The sequence below is a fragment of the Podarcis raffonei genome, chromosome 12 (assembly GCF_027172205.1).
Source record: "Podarcis raffonei isolate rPodRaf1 chromosome 12, rPodRaf1.pri, whole genome shotgun sequence".
In the NCBI taxonomy this organism is placed as follows: domain Eukaryota; kingdom Metazoa; phylum Chordata; class Lepidosauria; order Squamata; family Lacertidae; genus Podarcis; species Podarcis raffonei.
In genome coordinates this window covers 39758598-39785188 of record NC_070613.1, presented here as the reverse complement: position 1 = coordinate 39785188, position 26591 = coordinate 39758598, and the positions used below count along the sequence as shown (strand labels likewise).

The 26591-nt window shown below is 44.0% G+C and overlaps 1 protein-coding gene across 1 annotated transcript; it reads left to right on the top strand.

Moving 5' to 3' along the window:
* Window positions 1–6872: 6872 nt before the first annotated feature.
* Window positions 6873–26191, top strand: EFHB (EF-hand domain family member B). Its single transcript, XM_053359382.1, has 13 exons — window positions 6873–7038; window positions 8084–8140; window positions 9790–9933; window positions 11181–11361; window positions 12437–12547; window positions 13141–13270; window positions 15565–15648; window positions 17143–17210; window positions 18781–18935; window positions 20386–20593; window positions 22294–22497; window positions 24664–24845; window positions 25857–26191. The coding sequence occupies exons 1-13, from the start codon at window positions 6955–6957 to the stop codon at window positions 26016–26018; spliced, it is 1770 nt and encodes a 589-aa protein (XP_053215357.1). The 5' UTR covers window positions 6873–6954; the 3' UTR covers window positions 26019–26191.
* Window positions 26192–26591: the final 400 nt, after the last annotated feature.

Sequence of the window (26591 nt, the reverse complement as noted above, 5' to 3'; positions counted from 1 at the left end):
GATCCCAATGCCAAGGACAAGACATTGAGAGAGGTTTAGCACTGAGAGGTAAGTACCAGATGAATAAGAGAGCTGGCAAAGGATGTGGATCAGATTTGAGAAGTATGGTTCTGCTAAACTTCCAGCTTAAGAGGGGAGAAGGAATCCGTTTGACAAATAGAGAAAGGATATTTTAGGTACAGAAGGAACTGAGGTGAGAGAAAGTGCAAATAAAGATACTTGAAAGAGAGAAACAACAAAGGTGAGGATGGACACAGGTAAGGAAAAAGGGCAGGCAGCTAACTTTAAAAGCAGAGACTAGAAGCTTGAGATTCAGCCAGAGCATGGGAGGGAATCCAGTGTAAAGACAACATGGGTGGAGACTGTTCCACTAACAGAGTATAATGAGTAGAGTTCATTTTTAATGTGCGGTTTTCTATTTTGTGGCTTCCGCTATTCAAGGCAACTTGCAGCAGCAGCATGAATTAGAAAACACAAGGCATTTTTAAATATAAACACTTTGCCTCTCCTCCCTGCAAAAAGCCAGAATAGCACTAGCACAAACTATAAAGCACTTGAAAATAATAAGGTTGGTGACCAATGGGTATTTTTGAGAAGGTGTGCCACAAACAAGGCATCACTACATAAAAGACCCCATCTCTTGGTCACGAACTGTGTTACTTCTGAAGGCAAAGCAGGACACGGTTTGGGATGCTAAGGAAGGGAACATTGAGTCAAACCATTGGCTCACATGGATTAATACTGTCAAGACCGGCTGGCAGTGCCTTTCCAGGGTATCAGTACATTCCCAACCTTACCTGGAGATGCTGAGAATTGAACCTCGTACCATCTGCATGCAAATCAGATGCTCTGCCAATGAGCTGCAGCAGGGAAAGATGTGGCAAGGACACGGACAGCTCTCTCTGATAAAAGCCTTTTTGGTCCCACATCAACTGAACAATACATGTAATCACATTTTTTGTGTTACTGTGACATGCAAGTTGATGCCTTTTAAATTCCATTCTAAAAAGAAATAAATCAGAAGCACCTTCAAGCATAACTGTCTTGTCTAGTTTATTCTCCACAGCCCCAATCAGAACCTTACTTTCAACACTTGATTTATTTCTGTTTATTTCCAGTGTTTATTTCCGCTTGACAGGTCTGCAGAAAAGGAGGACATCTAGTGGGAAGAATAAGAGCTAAAATAGCAGGCCTGACCTAGAAATTCCAGACTTGGTTCTAGCCCTCTGAACAAGAGACTGCTGTCACAATTTAGACCAGGGATGGGGAAACTGTGGTCCACCAGGTGTAGTTGCTCCCATCAGACTCAGCCAGCAGGCCCAGTGGTCAGAGCTTTAATTCAACAACATCTGGAAGGCCACAGATTCCCCATCCTGCATTTAGATCTAGTACATTTAGTTAACTCAGCAGTGTTCCTGAGCATAAAGGTAAAGGTAAAGGTATCCCTGACCATTTGATCCAGTCGTGACCGACTCGGGGGTTGTGGCGCTCATCTCGCTTTATTGGCCAAGGGAGCCGGCATACAGCTTCTGGGTCATGTGGCCAGCATGACTAAGCCGCTTCTGGCAAACCAGAACAGCACACGGAAATGCCGTTTACCTTCCCACCAGAGCGTTACCTATTTATCTACTTGCACTTTGACGTGCTTTCGTACTGTTAGGTTGGCAGGAGCTGGGACCAAGCAACGGGAGCTCACTCCGTCACGAGGATTTGAACCACCGACCTTCTGATCGGCAAGCCCTAGGCTCTGTGGTTTAGACCACAGGGCCACCTGCTTCCCTGTTCCTGAGCATATTCCTTTTAAATAAGTCTCATTATTTCCATGTTTATTTCTTATGTTTATTTCTCATGTATCTGAAGAAGTGTGCATGCGCACGAAAGCTTATACCAGAACAAACTTAGCTGGTCTATAAGGTGCTACTGGACATTTTATTATTATTATTTATTTTTTTTGACTGCGTCAGACAAACACAGCTACCTACCTGAATCTAGTCTCATCTGTGTGTGAATGATAGTTTTACTCCTATGGCGAAAAGAAAGGAGTTTTGTATGGGTTGCCTAACCACTATACCTTCAAAGCACATTCAAAACACATGCCTTCCCTCAAAGAATTCTGGGTACTGTAGTTTGTTAAGGGTTGCTGGGAACCGTAACTCTATGAGAGGTGAACTACAGGGCCCAGAAATCTTTGAGGAAAGAATGTGCCTTAAAGGTATAGTGCGTGCCCAGCCATGGATACACCACTGAATTGTGTAAAAACATGTCCCCCACCTTTGCTACTCTGTGTCCAAACAGAAAAGGATGCGTGGAAACACATTGTTCTGAATCTAGAGGGATTTGTTCACATGTTAGCCCCATTATCAATGAGATGAGTCAGCTATTACTATCCTGAAAGGCTTAAGACACAGCATTCAGGAAGCTTGTATTGTCTCTCTCTTAGAAGAACAAGAACAACCGGAAATTCCTGACTCTGCCCCATACAACTAAATGACTAAAGATAGAATGATGCTATTCAAACAGTAACCAAGTTGGCTACAAGGGCGTTAAAGCATGGGTGGGAAACATTTTTTCTATTGAGGGCCATTTTCCCTCAGGGGTATTCTGCCAAGGGCCACGTGCCAATTGTGTGTCAGGACAGCCAGAGGTGGGCAGGGCTAAAGTCAAAAGTGGACAGAGTTATTTCCTTTTTCTATCAATCTTGTTCTGCCCTCTTCTGTCTTTTTCTGCAACCTCCTCTCTCCTTCCCACTTCTCAGGGGAAGGACAGATCATTCTGGTCAGAGGTCTGAACTGATCACTTGCAGGCAGTTTCTGAAATCAGGCTGGTCCTAGGCAGTGGTGGCTGATGCCCATTTGGTGGAAGGCCAGGAGCTCAAATGGCAGCCAGCTCCAATGAGAGATCCTCTAAGTGTCCCTATTTTCCAGGGACAGTCCCAGATTTATAGAAGCCATCCCAGTTTCTGATTTGATCCCAAAATGTCCCACATATTATTATGGAATAGGATGTCTCTATTTTCATCAGAGAAATGTTGGAGGACATGTCCTCTTCTCCCTGGCCTTTGGCTAAGTAAACAATCTGTGGCCTTTTAAATATTTTGGGGGTTATTGGTTTGTTTTTGTATTTGTTATGAGGTATTTTGTGTTCTCATTTTGTATTTTTTATGAACTGCCCTATGTTCTTCAAATGAAAGGTAATAATAATAATAATAATAATAATAATATCATAGAGTAAACTTCTTTACCAAACATGTCATGGGCTTTGAAGACACTCGAACTCAGGAGGAAAGGGAGAAACGTGCTAAGAGGAAGGAACGCTTGGCAAACCCTCACCGTGATCAACTCCTACCCGGAAACCAATGTCCCCGCTGTGGAAGGACGTGTGGATCCAGAATTGGCCTCCACAGTCACTTACGGGCCCACTGTTAAAACCTTGTTTATGGAAGACAATCTTACTCGGCTACAAGTGATCACCAAAGAAGGAGACAGAACAGTGTGGGAAGCAAGTTATGGGGAAATGTAGGAAGCTGCTTTAATTCCGAGTCTGACCATTGACCCGTCTTGCTCAGTATTTGGATCTGTTGACAATGGCTCTCCAGGGTTTCAGCCAGAACATTCCCATCCCTACCTAGATATTCAAGGGATTGAACCTGAGGCTTTCTGCATGCAAAGCAGCTGTTCTACCACTCAGCTATCGTCCTTTCCAAAGGGGCAGCTTCATATAGGAGAAGGCAATCCCAGCCCTACCTGGAGATTAAACTTGGAAGCATTTGAATGCAAAGCTTGTGCTTTACCACTGAACTCCAGCCCTTCTCCAAATGAAACCCCCCTTGTGACTTTAACGCACAAGACAAGAGACTTTAAATGCTTCACAAAGCAGATGTTGCTTGGTTAAGTTCTCTTGAGATCCATTTCATAAATGAAGATGGCAAGTCTTTGCATCTTTCTTTCTTCCCCATGTGATCAATCATGAGATTTTTGGCATGAGATCAAGAATGTTACAACACCCCCCCCCCATATAAGCCATAATCTTTGCATGGCTTATTATATTGAACACTTCAGGTGTTCAATATATATAAATGAACATGAGCTGGAGAGATCATAGCAATGATGGAGTGTAAGTGTTTAGGAGGAGGGCTGTAATAGATATCAACTATTCTCTGGGTGTGCATATAGGAAAAAACATGCATATGGTCCAGACATCTCTTGCGATTCCTCTGTTCTGTATACCATCTTTCATATGTCACTTTGAATAGTGAGGGTGCAGAATTAAATTTCATTAATGTAGATCAGCTATCCCTGAACATACCTTACCTCCCCTTTAAAAAATGCAGTTAGGGTGATTAAACAGTGGGGAGAAAGGTAAGACGACGCTTTCGGTGCATTTTTATTTCTGCATTATTGAATAGAAGCAGGATTGCTGTACAGAACAAAATGATCAAAACAAATAAATTACCTTGAAGGACAGCCTTTGCTATACTCGCCTTTCAGCGGGTGGCGCTGTGGTCTAAACCACTGAGCTTCTTGAGCAGTTTGAATCCCCACGACGGGGTGAGTTCCCGTTGCTCTGTCCCAGCTCCTGCCAACCTAGCAGTTCAAAAGGACACCAGTGCAAATAGATAAATAGGTACTGCTGTGGCGGGAAGGTAGACGGCGCTTCCGTGCGCTCTGGTTTCCGTCACAGTGTCCCCTTGAGCCAGAAGCGGTTTAGTCATGCTGGCCACATGACCCAGAAAGCTGTCTGTGGACAAACGCAGGCTCCTTCGGCCTGAAAAGTGAGCTGGACTTTGACAGGACTTAACTGTCCAGGTGTCCTTTACCTTGACCATTTTGCCTGCATGGCTGTTCCTGCTCTGCAGGGTACATACTGCAATGCTTCATACAGTCATGTTTATGGAAAGGGGCAATTATTCAAAAAGTAGCTTCTTTCCTTTGATCAAGTTCTGTCTAGATTTTGTTAAATCTTATGTTCTGGCTTGTGAACCAGAGCAATGCATTTTTTAAAATTAGGAACTGTTAAATTTGCTACACCCGGTGTACAGACTTTGTCGTGGCTACTGTCTGACATGTATAAACTGCAACTGACTGCTAATGTGTGCAGTGTAATTCTAACCAACACTGATGGTTAACTGGAACCAGGGAATGTAGTTTTTTTAAGGAATCCAGAACAAACTAACAAAAAATTGGTCCAGATCAGAGGAACAATCTGAAGGCTGCTGATCATGCCAGCTTTTAGAAAGGAAGTTGCATTCCCAAAATTACAACACAGATTGAAAGGCGGGTGGGTGTGGGGGATTCCCTGGTCCTGAATGGGGTAATTGTGCCCCTGAAGGACCAGGTGTGCAGCCTGGGAGTCATTTTGGACTTACAGCTGTCCATGGAGGCGCAGGTTAATTCTGTGTCCAGGGCGGCTGTCTACCAGCTCCACCTGGTACGCAGGCTGAGACCCTACCTGCCCGCAGACTGTCTCGCCAGAGTGGTGCATGCTCTAGTTATCTTCTGCTTGGACTACTACAATGCGCTCTATGTGGAGCTACCTTTAAAGGTGACCTGGAAACTGCAATTAATCCAGAATGCGGCAGCTAGACTGGTGACTGGGAGTGGCCGCCGGGACCACATAACACTGGTCCTGAGAGATCTACATTGGCTCCCAGTACGTTTCTGAGCACAATTCAAAGTGTTGGTGCTGACCTTTAAAGCCCTAAACGGTCTTGGTCCTGTATACCTGAAGGAGCGTCTCCACCCCCATTGTTCTGCCCGGACACTGAGATCCAGCACCGACGGCCTTCTGGCAATTCCCTCATTGTGAGAATAGTGTTTTACTGGTGATTTATAATTGTTTTACTGATGTACTTGTCAATTATTCTATGCAATTTATGTTGCATTTCTGATGTTCTACAATGCTACTGTTATTTATTGTTTGTAAGCTGCTTTGCAATCCATGCGATCGAAAAGCAGTGTAGTATTATTATAAATCAAATCCATCCAGTAGTTCTGCAACATTTGGAGAACCAAACGTCTCCCCCCCAACACACACATTTGTTGCAGCTCAGCAACATCTGGAGGGCCGCAGGTCCCCCACCCCTGATTTAAAGTGTGCTTGATCATCAGCACGTGCCGTCTGAAATCCTGAAAGGGAGTGAATTGACAAGCTGTAAGTCCCATCACCTCCTGGCAAATAGAAGGGGAAGAAATGGAGGCAGTGAAAGGTTTTACTTTCTTGGGTTCCATGATCACTGCAGATGGTGATAGCAGTCACAAAATTAAAAGACGCCTGCTTCTTATGAGAAAAGCGATGACAAACCGAGACAGCATCTTAAAAGGCAGAGTCCTCACCTTGCCAACAATGATCTGTATAGTTAAAACTATGGTTTTCCCAGTAGTGATGTATGAAAGTGAGAGCTGGACCATAAAGAAGGCTGATCGCCGAAGAATTGATGCTTTTGAATTATGGTGCTGGAGGAGACTCTTGAGAGTTTCATGGACTGCAAGAAGATCAAACCTCTCCATTCTGAAGGAAATCAACCCTGAGTGCTCACTGGAAGGACAGATCCTGAAGCTGAGGCTCCAATACTTTGGCCACCTCATGAGAAGAGAAGACTCCCTGGAAAAGACCCTGGTGTTGGGAAAGATGGAGGGCACAAGGAGAAGGGGATGACAGAGGACGAGATGGTTGGACAGTGTTCTCAAAGCTACCAACATCAGTTTGACCAAACTGCGGGAAGACAGGAGTGCCTGGCGTGCTCTGGTCCATGGGGTCACGAAGAGTCGGACACGACTAAACGACTAAACAAGAGCGAAGAAGAAGCTGCGTTTCCCAACTTTGGCCTGTAGGGGGCGGGAATCTAGAGTGGACCATTCCTTCCCCGTTGCTAGGATACGCGAGAAAACATCCCCTTTCCGGCAGCTCCTGAGCTCTCGGCTTTCTTCCTTCGCCAAGCGGATCCCTCCCGCCAGGATGGTGGGAGGGATCCCAGCCAAGGGAGTCCCCAGGCCAGCGTATCCGGGGAGGTTTTTCGACCGCTTTCCCGAGCTCCCCACAGTGAGTTTTCTCTGCCCTTCGCCTCTGCCCTCCTCCTCCCCTCTCCCTTTCTCTCCCCCCCCCCGCATCTTTATAAAGATGTTTGACTGACACTTGCTCATCCCTTCCGCTCCTCTTTAACGTCACGCCTCTCCTTAAAACAGCTCCAGAGAGCAGCCTGGAGAAGGATGGCACTTTCAAGGGGGTGGGATCTATAAGATGGCCATAATTTGCAGGTGGAATGTGCATCCTCTGGCATCAAAAGACCAGACGATTGCTAGTTAGAGGGCTGGATCCACTCTTAAAGGGCAGATCCACACCATGCATACAAAGTACACCCAACACTCGTTTAGAGCGCAGAGCTTCCGTCCAAAGCAGCCTTTCTGAACCTGTGGGTCCCCAGATGTTATTGAACTACAACTCCCATCACCCCTAGCTAGCAAGGCCAGAGTTCAGGGATGATGGGAGCTGTAGTCCAACAACATCTGGGGACACACAGGTGAATCCTGGGAATTGTAGTTTTCCCCCTTGCACAGCGGCAGTTCCCAGCACCCTTAACAAACCAGCCCAAGTCACTAGCTTAAGTCCTATTGATTTCAATGGCTCAAATCATGGCTAACAGTGCGCTCCTAACATGTCTACTCAAAAGTAAGTCCAACTGAGTTCCATGGAGTTTACTGTGAGGCAAGTGGGGTTAGGATTGCAGCCTAAGGCTGGATCCAGCCTAGACTTGATAATACCAGGCAAAATGAACCAGCAGTCTGACCTGGTATGTATAAGGCTGTGTACACACTATATTGTTAAAGCACATTCAAAGCACAGTCTTTCCCTCAAAGAACTCTGGGCACTGTAGTTTGTTAAGGGTTGCTGGGGATTGTATCTCCATAAACGATGAACCCATAGATCATGGAAATTATTTATTTTTTGGCTATAGAGCGAAAAGGTATGCACAAATGCGAAATGAATTTTATTCAGACATATACCTTTATAAACATATCAGTGTTGTGAGCGTTTTTGTTATTACGATCTCTTGTCTATGTTGTTTGTCTTTGCTTGCTTTTTTCAGGCTGGAAAGCTGATGTCCATTGGAGAAACAGCTGGCCATTGTCTCACTGACGTCTTTGTAAGCACCCTATTTGACTATTGATTGTCCTATGTACAGACCACTGTGGGTTATTATTTTCTAACTATTCTCCCTCCAGACCATTATAGACTTACTATTTTACGTTAACAACATATTACACATATTGTAGGGACGTGGGTGGCGCTGTGGGTTAAACCACAGAGCCTAGGACTTGGCGATCAGAAGGTTGGCGGTTCGAATCCCCGTGATGGGGTGAGCTCCCGTTGCTCGGTCCCAGCTCCTGCCCACCTAGCAGTTCGAAAGCATGTCAAAGTGCAAGTAGATAAATAGGTACTGCTGCGGCGGGAAGGTAAACGGCGTTTCCATGCGCTGCTCTGGTTTGCCAGAAGTGGCTTAGTCATGCTGGCCACATGACCCGCAAGCTGTACGCCGGCTCCCTCGGCCAATAAAGCGAGATGAGCGTCGCAATCCCAGAGTCGGTCACGACTGGACCTAATAGTCAGGGGTCCCTTTACCTTTACCTTACACATATTGTACAAGAGAAGCTCAAAGGGACTGTAGTGTCCTGTTTGGGGTGAAAACAAAACAAAACAAAACAACACCTGGTATTGACTGTAGTGGATCCTGAATGTCAGTAGTTTTCTCAGTATTCATTACTTGAACTTGCTTAGGGCTGCAATCCTAAACACATTTACTAGGGAATGAGCCCCACGGAACATGGGGCAACTTCCTTCCTTCCAAGCAAACATCCATAAGTTTCAAAAGCCTCAATGTAGTCAATCACAAATATACAAATAATTTTTCAAATTTATTTAGAAAACTCTTTGTATACCACTATTCATAGAAACATCAAAGCCACTTAGAACCAACATACATATATATACACACTGTACAATAAAAGCAATTTTGAAAAATTGAAATCAGATGAGTAACCCTACAAAACATTACAATTGAAAATACACAAAATGTGAAGCTTTCATTATTTGTCTTTTCTGAGGTTGTCAAACACACAGCTGTGACTTTTAAAAAACAAAACACAACAACTTATTTCTGGAAGCTTGAGGGCTGACTATAAAAGGAAACCTGATATTCCCACCTAACTGTGCAGGTGTCTAAAATGGCTTACAAGTAATTGGATTGTGTTGACTACAAAGTAGTTTCTGTTGATTCTGTTTTTGCTCATATAAAGCCCACTATGCTTGTTGGTGTTTTTTTGTGTTTTAGGTAGTTAAATCCATGTGTCCCAGTTAATACTAAAGACAGAACCAGGTCACTAGTAGATTTTGTATTTTCAAAAAATGGGAGGATATAATTTTTCTTTTCTTTTTCTTTTTGTCCCAGTAGCCTGGATGCCTTTTAAAATCTGTCTGGTGTCCTGTGAGGCTAACCTAATTATGTCTGCCTACATTTTCCTGCACAACGTCTTAAGACAGTTATGAATTGCAGACTTGGGAGCAACAACTGCTTTTCTTAGCTACCCTCTTAGTTTTCCTCAACACTCAGCCTGATGAAGAATTATGGAGAACCCAGACGCTTGTCCATTAATTTGCGACATTCTGATTGGTCCAAATGAAGGTGTTAATTACTTTTCTGGGGGATTTCCTTGCCCTGCCCCGCCCAACGGACCAACTCAGCTATCTACAGTATTTGCAGGAATATTCTTAAACTCTTTTCTTCTTGTCTTATAGCCAATTACTCCACCTGTTGTAAAAAAGTTTCGAAACACCAGCAACCCTTCTCCTGGTGCAGAGAGAATATTTTATGGCCGAGCAAACGATCCTGATATTGCATCACATTTGACACATGGCATAAAGTCCGTCAAGTCAATCTCTGTAAGAATTTTAAAATAATATCCTTTTGACTCATGGTTGGGAAACACAATCCTGATTGGCCCTGTGCCAGGGGCATTTGATGGACATAAACTGGGATATGCTTGTCCCCTATAAGATTACCATTTCTAATATACAGTGGTACCTCGGGTTAAGTACTTAATTCGTTCCGGAGGTCCGTTCTTAACCTGAAACTGTTCTTAACCTGAAGCACCACTTTAGCTAATGCGGCCTCCTGCTGCCGCCGCGCTGCCGGAGCACGATTTCTGTTCTCATCCTGAAGCAAAGTTCTTAACCTGAAGCACTATTTCTGGGTTAGTGGAGTCTGTAACCTGAAGCGTATGTAACCTGAGGTACCACTGTATCTCTGTTGACCTAAGTCTAAACATGGAACCTTGGGTGGCAGTGGGCACTTTGGGGTTTTTAAGAAAATGCTGTGGGCACCAGTCACAAAATGGCTGCTGTGAGGGTGTGGCATAATACAAAATGGCTGCCTGGTGGGCATACCATAATGGCATCAGTGTAGGAGAGACAGAGCCAGTGGGTCAGCTGGGCTGGGTCATCTCTTTCCTTCACAGCTACTCCCTTACTCATCACTCACCACTTGTTTCCACATGAATCCAGCTCAGCCTGTCCTCCATCAATGGACAGCATGAGTTTTTTATTCTTTTGCCCCCTGTAAGTAGAGCAATTCTGGAAACCAGATATAAATCCATTAGATTGTATCCTCTGCCTCTGGTAACATCCCTTTGGGCAGTTTGGGGACCTGTACTTTACCCATACCATTTTCTTAAAAGGATGGGATGTGGGGTGAAGTTGTAGTCACTCAACTGTGATCTGTTTTTTGTTTAAAGAATTGAAATGCTAGTATTATTGCTTTCACTAGAAGCATTGCAGCAATAGAAACCAATGACGTTTCGATTAGTGACATCGCTCGGTGGTTGACTTATACATACTAATACATACAAACGTCTGCTGCTGTGCATTCTGAATGATGCCTTTCTAGAAATAACAATTAAGAATGTATATTTGCAATGCTACGTTACACAAAGGTGGTCTTAAATATGAGGATTGTGGCATTTGATAGATTTAGAATGCACAGGAATGAAAGTTGTGTGTCCCTTGTATAGGAAACACATACTTTTTTGTGCATTTTGCAGCGTGCACCAGAAGGCTAATAAACGAGTGTAATATGAGATAGTTCAGAATTGCAGAACTGATGTACTTGATGTGGTGTGAAATTTCTTCAGGTGGCATCGCTGGCAAATCCACCTCCGAAAACATGCTTTGAGCAAAAACTTCAAGAGAAGAAAGAATCTGTTTACGCAAGCGTTCGCGAAGCACCTCTTGGGAGATCCCATGATCAGTCGTTACACTTACCCAAAGGCATGGATGTGACTAACACTCTTTTCGGAGGAAAAGTGATCAGAGGTAGAAAAAATAGTACTAAAACAAATCATTGATGAATGGCTGGCAATTCCATTGCAAGCTCATAGGGTCTTCTTTTATGCATACACTCAAAGGCATACACTGTTTCATAATTTTTTCAACTATTATGGGCAACATTCAGTGATGTTCACCCACTTGTGCAATAAGAATATACTTGGGCAATGGGACTTTTTGTTTCTCTTCTGCCACCTCTAGCACCTCCCCTCCCACAAAAAAAAAACCTGCCCTAGAAGGTCCTTCAACCCAATGAGGACACACAAGGGCCATAGGGTGGAGGAGAGGCCCCACTGTGTGGCCAGAAGTCCATTCTTGCTGTGTTGGATCTCATCCTATGTTTGGAATAAGGCACATAGGAGATTGCCATTCAATCTTATAACAACATGCAGGTATAATGTATATTTGGGGACATGGGTGGCGCTGTGGTCTAAACTACTGGTAAGGTTACCAGATTTTTTTCAATGGATCCAGGGACACTTTTCAACTTCAATGGATTTTGAATGGGGACTGACTTGTAAATCCAGGGACTGTCCCCGGGAAACGGGGACACCTAGTAACCTTAGTCTAAACCACTGAGCCTCTTGGGCTTGCTGATCACAAGGTCGGTGGTTCGAATCCCCACGACGGGGTGAGCTCCCGTTGCTCTGTCCCAGCTCCAGTGAACCTAGCAGTTCGAAAGCACATCAAAGTGCAAGTAGATAAATAGGTACCACCCCAGCAGGAAGGTAAACAGTGTTTCCATGCGCTCTGGCACTCGTCATGGTCCACTTGACCCGGAAAGCTGTCTGTGGACAAACGCTGGCTCCCTCGGCCTGAAAACGAGATGAGTGCCACAACCCCATAGTTGCCTTTGATTGAACTTGACTGTCCAGGGGTCCTTTACCTTTACCGTTTTACCTTGACTCTGATGTACCCTATGGTCTCTAAACCCTGCATTGCAACTGTTTCCGGAATAAAGTACGTGAACGATCCTTAAATACATGTGGTCTGTTATTTGTCAAGAGTTTTAAGATGTTGTTTAGATCAGGTTATTTCATTACATGTAACGGTTCACTTTCAGAGGGTCCTAGTGGAGACGTTATAAATCCACCAAAGACATTTGACGAAGTCCAGAGGGAAGCAGAAGAAGGACATGATTTGTATGTTGTAACACACAATGATTATTACGTTGGTGAGTAAGAAGGAAAAGGAAAAGTCATACATAGATATTATTTTTTAAATGACCATTGATTATTGCCATTTTGCATACATAAAAAATAAACTTGACACCAGTAAGAAATTCTTTCTAAAGAGCTGTTAAGAAATGCAGTAATCTCATGACACTTTTCATGGAAGCTCTGTATTGGAATGGCAATTGTATTATGTTACAAATATAGCATATTCAACAAATGTCATAGGTTGTAGCCTGGCAACAAGTCACTCTCTTTCCACATCACTTGGTTATGATCCTAGACTTTTCTCATAATGCCCAGCGGCTTGTAGCCAAAATGCTGAGGTTTGTTTTTACTTTATTATTTATTTATTTCATAAAATGGATACATTGCTTGATTGTTAAAAACAACAACCCCAAAACACCTCAAAGCGGTTTACAAAAAGATAAAACAATAAAACTGAGGGAAAAAAATCACAACCATATTTTAAAACATACAAAAGTTAAAATGCTAAGCAGATTAACACCACCTCAACTTTCTAAGCATCTGGGTTGGGTTTTTGTTCATTTATGGTGTACATAATAAATAAATATCCCCCATTTTTCCCCCACAGGGGAGTCGGTTAATAGAAAATATAACCCATCTATGTTCAATAGATTCAATCTATATGGAAAGGAAACCCCCCACTTCAACGATGGACGAAATGTAGCTAGAACGTTACGCTGGTTCCCTGATCTGCAGATGTAAGTTGCATTATATCAGTTAATGATGCTTGGCTTGCCTCAGTTACAGCTTCCTGGTGACATACGTTTTGAATAAATAGCAGGTTACTCTTTATACCTTTTCTGGCATCAGTTATCCTCAATGATGTTGCCTCAGGAGACATAAAAGTGTCACCATGTTGAATGCACAAAGTTGTGCATTTCAAAAACATTTCAAGTTTTGAGGATCCTACTGCTCTGGGGAGATATTTGGAATCTACTTTTGCCTCATCTCCTTTTCACCCCTTTTATGTTGATGCGTTCTCCGAGAGCTAGAGATGTTGGGAAGCGGTGTGATTCATGTCTGCTGATTGATCCCTCTTGACCACCCGATTCCCTGGCTAGAATTTCCTGGCCGGATGATTTTGCCTGCAGTAGTGAAGATTTCTCAGTGCCCTCTGACCTGCTCCCTTGGTGGCACACTGTGTAAGATGCCGCCGGGACCACATCACACCGATCCTGAGAGATCTGCATTGGCTCCCAGTAGGTTTCCGAGCACAACTCAAAGTGTTGGTGCTGACCTTTAAAGCCCTAAACGGCCTCGGCCCAGTATACCTGAAGGAGTCTCTCCACTATCATTGTTCAGCCCAGACTCTGAGATCCGGCTCTGAGGGTCTTCTGGTGGTTCCCTCATTGTGAGAAGTGAGGCTACAGGGAACCAGACAGAGGGCCTTCTCGGTAGTGGCGCCCACCCTGTGGAACACCCTCCCTTCAGATGTGAAGGAAATAAGCAGCTATCCTATCTTTAAAAGACATCTGAATGCAGCCCTGTTTAGGGAAGTTTTAAATATTTAATGCTGTACTGTTTTTAACACTTGATTGGGAGCCACCCAGAGTGGCTGGGGAAACTCAGCCAGATGGGCGGGGTATAAATAATAAATTATTATTATATATTATTACTAACTCTCAAGGCTCCAGTTTTTAGAGTGGCACATCATTTAACCATCCTCCTGCTGAGGGCAGGCTATCCTTATTTTAAATTTTCCTCTGCATATTTGATTGCTTGCATAGCCTTATTTAGGTGTCATACAATACTAGAAATACAAAATGAAAGTGGGGATGACCACACTGGCTCTGCTTCCCTATCGCTGACCCTTGCTGTTCTCCATAAGATAAAGATCAGGCTTCAACATCACACAAGGGCAGCGGTGTAGCTAGGAGAGATGCGTGGCTCAGGCGCACTGCAGGCCCCACGGTAAGTGCTGCCCCTCCCACAGTGTGGCATGCAGTGCACCCCACCCCCTAGCTACACCTCTGCACAAGGGCTAGATCTACAGAGCTATTAAAAAAACACTGTGAAAACGGTCTGCAAAAAAAAAAAATAAAGTTCACCATTGAAAATATAATTGAGTTGCAATTTCAGCTCCACAGCGCCACCTTGTGTCACGGTGTTATAACATTTTGACTAATGTAGCTGAGTTCAAGGAACCTGCATAGATGGAAGCAGGCTCCCTATTGTGGACCAACTCACAGTGGCTCCATCCTCTCAGAGAGCTTGAGGCAAGAAAGGGAACAAACTGGACACGGTCACATTTTGGGATTTAAAAATTGGCCAGTTGCCCTCCTGCTCATGGAAGACGAGAGGGAGCAGAGCTACGATTCTCAATTCCAGTCTCCCCACTTATGTATTGTATTTCAGGATTTGTTTAGTGCCAGAATAGTGCTAAGGTCTTGTGATGATGAATGGAGGATCATAGTATTTGGGCTGGCAGTGAATTATAAAGCCCAATGCATTGAAAATTAAGACATATTTTATGCTAATAAGTTCCCGGATCAGATTATTAGTGGGGCACTATTCTCCAATTTACTAAACACAATGGTTGATCGAGTCTTGAGGTTCCCCGTGATGATGATGGTTTATCAACTCAGGCTTTTAGGCCTGTCCTCTAAGAGTATCCTGCCAATGATATTTTAGATCGCTTCTGGTTATCTCTACTGGGTGTGACATGACTCAAAGGGTAAAGAGCCAGAAAATGAACTTTAAACAATTTTCCTAATTAACTTTAAAACACATACCATTAACCAAACACTACATTACCTGAACCTTACCTGCCTTTTTAGAATTTAGTTTTATGAAAGTGTTTTAGCTTTCTCAGATTAGAATAGACATTGATATGGTGGAGCCACATATAATGGATGAGGTCCATCTGATTTACTTTTTAATTATGGTTTTAATGTTATATGTTGTAAACCACTCTGGGATTCTAACTGATGATGATGATAATGATAATCTGTTGCAATTCAACTATTTTGCAGTTACCCTTTTTTTTTTTTAGGAAGAAATCAGCACATTTGGTGTCTAAGATAAGTGATGATTTCAAGGAAAAATTTCAGCCTCAGCTTGGAAAAGTCCTTGATCCGTAAGTGAATTAAGAGGGAGTCTTCACAATGGACCCTCCATGAGAAATTAGTTGGTTGTGTGTAACTGGCGCGCGTGTGTGTGTCCTGTTCCTTTTCTGCATCTTCCTTTCTGTGAGTGACATAATACAGTGACATAATACAGATTACTAGCAGACGCAATCATTTAGAGAGCCTCATAGCCTCATATCATCTTGGCTCACATTTTGAGATGTTCTCTCAGGCCAGAAAGGGCTGAGGTGATAGTTAAGTGGCAGAAAACTCTGTGAAGCTTTACCACAAGGTGAGCAATCCAACAATTTCAGATTTCCTCCACGGCTTCTGTGTGATTAATACAATATGCAAGTTTGCCCTAAGAATGCATTCCACCACTGCTACAGTGTCTGCCTGCCAACTTGAGCAGTGATGGTGGCCTGCCCATCTTAGAGAATGTCAAAGGAAGTTGAGTGTAGGAGCATGGAATTGGACACCATAGTATTCTTCAGTTAGTCCCCAAAGAGTTTAATGCCTTACAAGCAACATTAAAAAATAAATAAATCCCCCCAAAATTGTTTCTCTTCTCCTGGTGATTGTAGAAATGAAGACATGGGTTTAGCCAAGTTGCTCAAACAAAACCATGATCTGAAAACCGTTTTACTGAGTATTGCAGCTCCAACTTTTTCTATATCCAATTCTGCTAGGCTGCCATGTGTGCTTAGCATGCTTTAAAAACCCCTTTTTCTTTTCTGACAGATACATGAAAAAGACTCTATATGCACATCGATATCTGTTAAATAAGAAAACAGCTTATTTAGGCTGCGGGGTCTCTTTTGCTCTCTAAAGAAATGTAAGCATCGCGATCAAAGACATTTATTGCCTGCTGTGCAAATATTTCTGACAGTTATTACTATGTGCTAAAAGGAAAGAATGTGTAAAAGAAAAGGATTCTCAGTCGTGAGTGGCTTTGATTCATGTAGGAAAGCCCAAGTGAAGACATTTCAGGTGAACTCTTACTAAATGTCTTCATCAGTTTTTCATCTTCGCTTACGGCACAAGAGGTGACCTGACAGACAGATCTATCTTTCATGTCTAAAGCAAAGATTACGCTGGGGTGAAAAAAATCAAGCCTTTATCTAACACAGGGGTGTCAAACTCAAATTCATCGGGGGCCGCATCAGCAGTTTGGTCACCCTCAAAGGGCCGGTTGTATCTGTAGGACTATGTGTCCACTCAATATAAAAACAAGTGGAGGTTTCCTGAATGCATGTAAAGTGAAGTTTTCCTGTGTAGAACGGCCGGCGCCGCTAGAGGGCAGACGTTCTCTGGCTTGTAGGCTGCTGTGCATGCACTGAAGAGGCGGCTTTCTTGTGTCAAAAGAAAAAAAGCGATAATAAGAGGTGAAGGCTGGCGGCCGCCGGTGGCTACACGGGCCACATGACGAGGTCTGGTGGGCCGGATTCGGCCCGCGGGCCTTGTGTTTGACACCCGTGATCTAACAGATTCTTTTCATTTTTTAGTATAGCAGACACACTCAACGTTCCTCCAGACCATACATTTGGAGTGCTTGTTTGTCCTGAAGAATATGGCAAGTATATACACGGCCTCCCTGCTTATTCACAAGGATGTCTTGGGAAATTGTTTGGAAACTCAGGCTGTCCCATAGCACTCCTGCAAGATGGCTAATTGGGAGTAGTAGATGGAAAGATATCTCACCAGCAGACTATTGGTTGCAAGTGCTTACCTGTAAAGCCCTGGGTGCTTCTTGAAGGAACACAAACCCCCCTTTGGACTTCCTCTCATCTTCAGATCATTTGAAGGCTCTTTTTATGGAAGCTCTTCAGAGCTAAGGCAGGGTGCAGTCAGGGAGAAGGCCCTTTGAGTAGTGATGTCCCCTGGGAGCAGGCCCTCTCAGAGGTTCAGAAAGTCCTAGGCTACATTCAACATTTGAGGCTCCTAGCCATAAAAATAAAAATGGCATGTTAACAAAAGCACCCAAAAAGAAAAAGAGTGCTTTGTTTATATGAGGGGTCAGCAAACTTTTTCAGCAGGGGGCCGGTCCACTGTCCCTCAGACCTTGTGGGGGCCTGGACTATATTTTTTTTTGGGGGGGATGAACAAATTCCTATGCCCCACAAATAACCCAGAGATGCATTTTAAATAAAAGGACACATTCTACTCATGTAAAAACATGCTGATTCCCGGAACGTCTGCGGGCCGGATTGAGAAGTTAATTGGGCCGGATCTGGCCCCCAGGCCTTAGTTTGCATACCCCTGGTTTATATAATCAGCTGGTGATCTGAGAGGACACATTCATCATGGTCTTATCTTCTGCCGTCAGAACAAATATATTTTCATTAATATTGGTGAATATTTCACACCCTTTAATATGACAAAATCTATTGTTATGTAACACAGAGCATATATCGCCTAACAAATCGCATTTCTGATTTGCTTAAACAATCCACATTCCTTTTATAACATATGGCACACACTGCACGATAAAAGCCTGTAATTTCATCAGGACAAGTTATTTGTTGTTTACTGTTGTAACAATTGTTTTCTCAAAATTTATCTTCTGTACCATGAAAAATAAATACAGTGGTACCTCGAGTTAAGTACTTAATTCGTTCCAGAGGTCCATACTTAACCTGAAACTGTTCTTAACCTGAAGCACCACTTTAGCTAATGGGGCCTCCTGCTGCTGCCGTGCCGCCAGAGCCCGATTTCTGTTCTTATCCTGAAGCAAAGTTCTTAACCTGAAGCACTATTTCTGGGTTAGCGGAGTGTGTAACCTGAAGCGTATGTAACCTGAAGCGTATGTAACCCGAGGTACAACTGTAAAAAGAATTTTAAAAGAATTGCAGCTGTAGGATGAGCTGGAGACCTAGGCCAAATGGCCTGCCTGCCCTGTCCTCTCTGAGTGGCCCTGCCTTGGAAGCTTGCCTTACACCTAGTCTGATGTTCTTTCTGCACAGGGTATAAATGCTTAGAATAATGAAACAAAATATGGCTACCTCTAGCAGTAGGAGCCCTCCCTGCCTCTGTTCCCTGCAGGGATACGGTGCAGTCGGGATTGAGAAAGGGATTGCTGAAGTATCACACAACAGCTGAAATGTGGTCAAGCCACAGTTTTCATTGACTGTTTTTTTCTATAGGTGTCGGGGACCTTCTTCATCAAAGGCTTCCTAGTGAATTCCTTCGTGGAAAAGACAGAGAAAGGGCTGTCTTTGCTGCGATTCGACAGAATCTGAAGAAAGCCAATTACCACAACTTTGACACGTTATTGCAAGCCTTCAGGCATTATGATAAGGTGAGCCTTGTGCCAAGATGTCAAGCTCATGACAAGCGAATGCTGCGGGAAATGCCTATATTCTTGCTGTTAGCGTTGTACTTGGAATAATACAAATACTGCCGCGGTAAATAGTTACCAGCACTTGTACTGCCTTTAATCTGACACTGTACCCTGGCCTTTGAGCCATGAGATGTATATGTTCAGGGCCTACCCTATTTTTTGCGATTGCAATTTTTGCAATTTTAAGTTTTTAAATAGTGGAAGTAGCATACCAAAACACATTATATTAGGGGAAATTGCTTTACAGAAATTAGGAAGAATTGCCTGCAAACATGTCTATTAAGAGAAATTCGCACAAAAAATGGGTGAATTTTCATTAATACCTTTAATAAATAAATAAATATAATAATTGCAAACTGATGTGGAAATGTGGAGAACTAAACCTAAGAGTAAGGGACGCGGGTGGTGCTGAGGTCTAAACCACTGAGCCTTGGGCTTGCCGATCAAAAGGTCGGCTGTTCGAATCCCCGCGACGGGTTGAGCTCCCGTTGCTCGGTCCCTGCTCCTGCCAACCTAGCAGTTTGAAAGCACATCAAAGTGCAAGCAGATAAATAGGTACCGCTTCAGTGGGAAAGTAAAAGGTGTTTCCATGTGCTGCTCTGGTGTCGGTGTTCCATTGCACCAGAAGCGGCTTAGACATGCTGGTCACATGACCTTGAAAAACTGTCTGCGGAGCGGATAAACGCCGGCTCCCTCGGCCAGTAAAGCAAGATGAGCGCCACAACCCTAGAGTCGTTCGCTACTGGACTTAATTGTCAGGGGTCCCTTTACCTTTAAACCTAAGAGTGAGAAAATTAGAAACTGAATTTTACAGATTCACCCATTCCTAAGTACAGTAGTACCTCAGGTTAAGTATTTAATTCATTCTGGAGGTCTGTTCTTAACCTGAAACTGTTCTTAACCTGAAGCACCACTTTAGCTAATGGGGCCTCCTGCTGCTGCCGTGCTGCTGGAGCCTGATTTCTGTTCTTATCCTGAAGCAAAGTTCTTAACCTGAAGCACTATTTCTGGGTTAGCGGAGTCTGTAACCTGAAGCATATGTAACCTGAGGTACCACTGTACAAGCAAGGACAGCCCAAAGCATTTTGCCGCCCGCTCCAAAGATGGTATCCCCCCACCCCACCCCATTTCAAGAACAGAAGTCAACCAGAGTGTGAGCTGCCTTTTGCTTCAGCACTAGCAATGGGATAGCATCTTCCATTTCACCTGAGGCAGCAGGCTAGCGGGGTCTGGGACCCTTCCCAACAGAAGGGAATGGCTGGAGGGCTCAGGATGACCTGCTAGGGAACTTCTGCTGTGGCCTCCCAGAAACTCCCCCCCCCCCGCTGAGTCATAGGGCCGGCCTTGGGTGCAAGGGTCGTAGTTCAATTAAAATGCATTTTTATTACACATTGTGCTGTTTAACTAGGATGGTGATCGGAAAATCAGCAGAGATGACTTGAAGAAGGCCTGCTTCCAGCTGAATCTGGACTTGGATCAAGAGCTCCTGGACGCTTTATTTAATTACTGCGATTTGGATCAAGACGGGTTTATAGACTATCTGGAGTTTGCGAACTTCCTTAACTGGAAAGACAAAACGTCTATCAAAGAGTATGAAGAAAAAATAATCACGAAAGGTATGTGGGAAATACGGTTTTAAACCACAGATGTGGTTCTAATGTACGTATACATACATGCCTGGCTCTTCTTTTTTTAAAAAAAAAAAGTTTAGGGGTACTCTCATTTTGACTCAAGAAAATCACCATTTTATAGTTCAAATTGGGGAAACTAAATACAGTAAATGGACAAAAGTACAAAGATTCACAAAATCTTTAGGGGTATGCATCCCCCTGCGTCCCCCCAGAAAAAAGCACTGCATACATGCATATATACATGTCAGGGGCTCAGGAGCAGAAGCACAGGGGAGAGAGGAAATGGAGAGCGAAGGGGAGGAATCCGAGGGCAGCGTAGGGGAGTATGACAGTGACCCGAGAGATTCCATGAGCTTCTCCAGCGAATCAGAAGATTCCCAGAAGGGGGCGCCGATGGTCAGGGCAAGGGGGGTCCCAGGGGGGACGCACCAGAAACAAGGGGCGAGCAGGGACTCCCAAAGCAGCAGCAGGGGATCAGGACCAGCTTCCCCACCAGAGCGTAGTGGGGGGGAAGAGTCACATGTGTCAGGACCAGCGTCTCCTCCAGCGGGGAGAGAAGATGAGTCAGGGCTCACCACGCCTCCATCGGAAAGTGGGGAAACGGAGGGGAGGTCGGTTCCAGCTAGCCTCCCCGAAGGGGGGAGCAGTGACAGCAGCAGTGCAACGGTTAGGAGGAAGGTCGCAGGTTGGGCGCGCACGCCAAGTTCAAATGTACAGGCGCGCGGGACAGCAGGAAACCCGGATTGGGAACCAGGTCCTAAAGCCCGCCGGAGGGAGGGGGAAGATTCAGGGGACTCAGCGTCAGAAGAGTCTAGGAAGGGCGAGACCCCGACGGACAGGCGGAACCAGAGGAGGAAAGAGCAGAGGAAGAGGTGGAGCAAGGCTAGAGTCTTAAATTGGTGTCTGGGGGAGGAGATTCAGACGGAGCTTCAGCGGTCTAGAGTTTGAGACGTAGGGCTGCACGCTGCGGCTGTGAAAGTGAAACTGAACTTCAATAAAGACTTTTATACTGAACAACGAAGCGGCGTTGGTCCTTTGTGAGCTGGGACCTCGGGCAGCTCTGACAATACATATATTCATACAAACACACACACACACACACACACACACACACACACACGATTCCATGAGTATTCCCTAAAGCAGTGATTCCCAACCTTTTTGTTACAGTCTACACAAGTCCAAACTTATTTGGTATGGTGACCCATTGTTTTTTTATCAGGTGAATTTTGAACCTTACCTTTTCAGCCGCTTTTGGTTTTGTGCATTTTAACTTCACGCTTGCCTGTTTTATAACCATTACTTGAGGCATCCAAGCAAAAATGTATCTAGCACGCCTCTTAAAGTGGAATTTTTTTGGGAAATATTTATAGTACTCACAAAGTTATACATAGCTTTGTTTATGGGAATGTAAGAATACCAACCATCTTATTGCAAGATATTGCTCCGTGAGTTATAAACACGTATTTTAAAAACGTATGGTTATATAAGCAGTGTTAGATGTAATGAACTACAAATAGTTTGAATAGTTTTATACATGATGAAGTCCATTTTCTCAAGTATCAGTATGATGACTGAGTTTGCCTGTCAGCCATGTTATATCTGGAGGGCGCTGCAATGGGGTTGCAACTTTTCGTGACAGTAACAAATATTTTTGCCATTTCGTTATCATTTATTTTTCACAGGCAGAAGACCAGCGGCCTTTGACCTCATTCCACAAGAAGCAGATCAGGATGCTGTGCTGAAGAAGGAAGACATAGTACTAAAGGAACCGGGAAGTGAAGAGAAAACACCCAGAACACTTTCGAGACCGACAGACCGGGTGTTTTCTGACTACCGCACAACCTCTTCTCAGTATAATGCAGTTGTAGGAGGCATTCCGTCATCATGTATGCACAAGACGTCCTTTTCATTGCCAAGTTATTTAAAATGTTTGCAGATGCCACTGGCAAATGTAATAATTAAGCATGTTGTCACTAAGGGTACTCCAGACGGCAGTTGCTTTTGCTCCAAGTTGTGGCATTGTGGTTTGCAACGGGGAGTGTGGAAAGTGCCATATAAACACACATACACACAGAGACCCTTGCACTACTTCTACTTCTTCTTCTTCTTCTTCTTCTTCTTCTTCTTCTTCTTCTTCCTCTTCTCTTCTCTTCTCTTCTCTTGGGATCACTCATAGCCAAATAAGATTGTCTTCCATAAACACGAGTCCGTAACTCGAGTCTTCCCTTAACAGCGAGTCCCTAAGTGACTGTGAAGGCCAGTTATGGATCCACACATCCTTCCACAGTGGGGAGATAGGTTTACGGGTGGGAGTTGATCATGGTGAGGGTTTGCCAAGCATGCCTTCCTCTTAGCGCGTTTCTCCCTTTTGTCCTGAGTTGGAGCGTCTTCAAAGCCCATGACACCTCCGGTAAAGGCTGTTCTCCTTGCACTACCCCCATGTTCAAACCATTAAGCAACTTACATATCTTGCATACCCTCCAAGTGTCCCTGTTTTCCAGGGACAGTCCCAGAACTGAAAAAGCCATCCCGACTTCTGATTTGATCCTGGAAAGATGGGGGGGGGGAGGATGAGCCGGCGCTTGTCCTGAGCGGTGGCGGCGGCAGTGGCTGCTGCGAGGGACCACCCCATTGCCTCTCTATGGCCACTGCTGCTGGCCTCCTCCCTTGGGCACCTCGTAGCAGCTGCTGGAGTGCAGGCGAGAAGGAGAGGTTGTTGCTCCTGAGGTTCAGCCACGCATAATGTGCCAGCCCTGAGGTGCTGGCAGAGGCCAGGGCCACCCTGAGCGGGAAGAAAGGGGAAGCAGAGCAGAGCACAAGGAGTCTTGATTAAAAAAAACCCAAAACCTTTGTGCGTCCTCATCTAATCTTTCCCCTTCCCACACATTTCACACATTTATTGGTGTGTGTTTTACCTTTTGTAAATCTACCAAAGAATCAAACCAGGTTTAAGGGGTTTTCGCAGGATGGTGGAGGGTGTGTGTGTCCCGTTGGTGTAGTGGTGGTGGAAATGCTGGGGGGGAGGAGGAGAGATGAGGGGTTGTGGAGGGTCATTTGCGAGGGAGTGAGAAATGTCCCTATTTTCATGTCAGAGGGCATGAGCTTGCATATAGTTTCCACTTCTTTATCCTGGCCTTTGACACGAGAGTCACACATTTTCAGGACCCACTCTATTCCTATGACTGCAATTTGTTTAACCTGCTTTAATATTGAATATTTAAATTGCTGTGAGCTGAGACCTTATGGTGAAGGACAGGTAAGAAATAGAAATAGGAAGAAGAATACCCCAGGGTCATTTCCATAAGCCCTATGCAGACTGGAATTTGAACCTCCCTGCATGTTCCCTGTAAGGGTCAGATGTGCCAAAACTGCATTTTTGTACTTCAGTGCCTCATGATCAAGAACCCTTAGTTCATTTTTGGATACCTGAATCAAATACAAATAAGTAAGAGCTGTTCGACAGTGGAATTTGCTGCCAAGGAGTGTGGTGGAGTCTCCTTCTTTGGAGGTCTTTAAGCAGAGGCTTGACAACCATATGTCAGGAGTGCTCTGATGGTGTTTCCTGCTTGGCAGGGGGTTGGACTCGATGGCCCTTGTGGTCTCTTCCAACTCTATGATTCTATGAACCAGAAATACAAATGCTACTAGTATAAGTCTGATTTTCAGTTTGGTTGTAAATGTAGCTCATGATCCAGCCAAAGTTAAGAGCTTTTAAGTCTTGTTTTTAACAAGAGTTTCACTTTCTCCCATAGAAATCAATTAAACTTGCTTCTTTGGGCTAACTCCAGTTAGCCCACAGTGAGAACATCTCTTTTTCTTGCATCTCTTGTATTCATGTCCCCAGTTTCAGCTTCATGTGATAACATAAAACCCAGATGTGTACAAAAATTAAGGGAGCACTGAATTTTGAAAAGAAAACTTTGGGTTGGAAACCCAGCTCTTTAACAGAATCTGTTCATTTCAAGTATATTGTGTGATCTGGTTCTTTGTGAACAACTTCCTCTAACACATTGCTTCTTCCCTTCCTCTCGTTACCACCTATTTTCCTACAGATTACCCACTCCTCGGTGTCCCAACCATTCGTTCAGACATTCCGGCCCCTCGATTTCGCCGCATCAGTGACAACACTAATTATGGTGATCAAGCCACTGTTTATGGGTTGTTATACCCCTCGATCTATAGCAATAAAGGAGTGTACGAGACAGACTTCTTCAAGACAAGATCAAAGGATGAGGTAGAGGACATTTTTTGAGAGTTCATTCATATCAGCTCTACAATTCTATGAGTCTATGAGTGCTATCTAAGCCAGGGGTTCACAGATTTCACCCTCGCCAACTTTCTTGAATACTGAAGCATCCACAAGCGATTACATAATTTGCTTTGTCTAAGATCTGTGTATTCTCACATCATGGATTTAGTATTTTAAAAAAACAAACAAACAACAAGATCTGACAACATTTTATTGTATTCATGAATTCCATTATATATGACGCGAAACTTGGTTTCCAGATTAGTCTCTTACATTTTATGCCTCCACCTTGTCCTGACACCGAGCTTTGCACTTTTCTCATCGTACTTGTTTCTAATTCCCAGAATGGTGGGCCTAATTATTTTCCTTAATAAATGCACATTGTACAACCACACAGCTACCTGCGGATAAATTTGAAGTTGGGTGAAGATATTAGCAGGAGAGGTTAAAGCTTAAACAGCCAACTTCAATAAAGTATTTGGGGAGGGCAGGTAAGCCCCACCCTACATAATCACATGATGCGGCACATGCACACCATTTGAATGGCAAGGTCCATCAACTAGGGAGGGGCCTGGCTCCCTCAAATATTTTATTGGGGGAGCCAAAGGGACCACGGCCCCTAGCAGTTGGCTGCTATATTGAGCAGGGACTGTGGTGCTGCCTTGTTAGAAGATCTGTGGTCAAACCTGATTGGATTACTCCAGTCATTTCCAATCTGGTGCCCTCTAGACGAATGACAACCCCCATCTTGCTGGCTGGGGCTGATGGAAGCCAAACTACGGAAAACATCTGAAGGGCACCAGGTTCAGGAAGACTGGCTTAGTCCACATTTAGTTAAAATCCCCATCTTTAGTGGCCCATTTAGTGTGTTGTCTAAAGCCTCACTAACCTGCAGTAAATAATTATTTATCTCAGTATCAATTCTATGATCTGCACATGTGTTTATTCCTTCTATTTCAACTGGAGATTATAACTATACTGTATATTCTTTTGTAGATTGCACGCATCTTGCGAAACATTGGCGTGAGCCTTTCAGATGAAAGTTTTAATGAAGTATGGAGGCAGGCCAGCCAGAAAGATCACAGAGGAGAAGTTTGTGTAGAATCCATCAGGAATGTGCTGGACGAGATGCAGGCAGCACACATCAAGAGCAGATAGCGGTGGTTCTCCAGGTTCTGTGGTTCTAAATCTATTTCGCTGGAGGTCCCAGGCAGTATTCTTTCCCTGTATGGAGTGGATTATCCCATTATTATTTGGCTTGCAAAAAAAGAAAGAATTCTGTACATATGAATGTTTATTTACTGAAAACAATAAAAAACAGCTCTTTTTAACAGTGTATTTTAAAAGGCAATTAAAAATCCCAAATGCAAAAATGTGTATAACATAATTTGTTGTCTTCAACAAAATAGCAAATATCGTCGTTTTCTTAAAGCTCATTCCAGAGGGATAGCAAGATAGCTTTTCCTCAAAACTGTGACCGCTGAGCATTGCAGATACACATTTGTTGCTGGGAACTTGGGAGGATAGATAATTAAGTCACCCGAATGATCACTCCTATTCTGGAATTATGAACACTGCTCAGATTCCTGTTCCTCATTGCAGTAAGAGGAATAGGCTTATAAAGTAGGACGGAAATTAGATTCCTGGGTGGTTTGCAGCAGGTAGGCACAAATTCCACATCTGACTTGCAATTGTTTAACAATACCAGGAGCAAAATGACCTGCCTTGTTC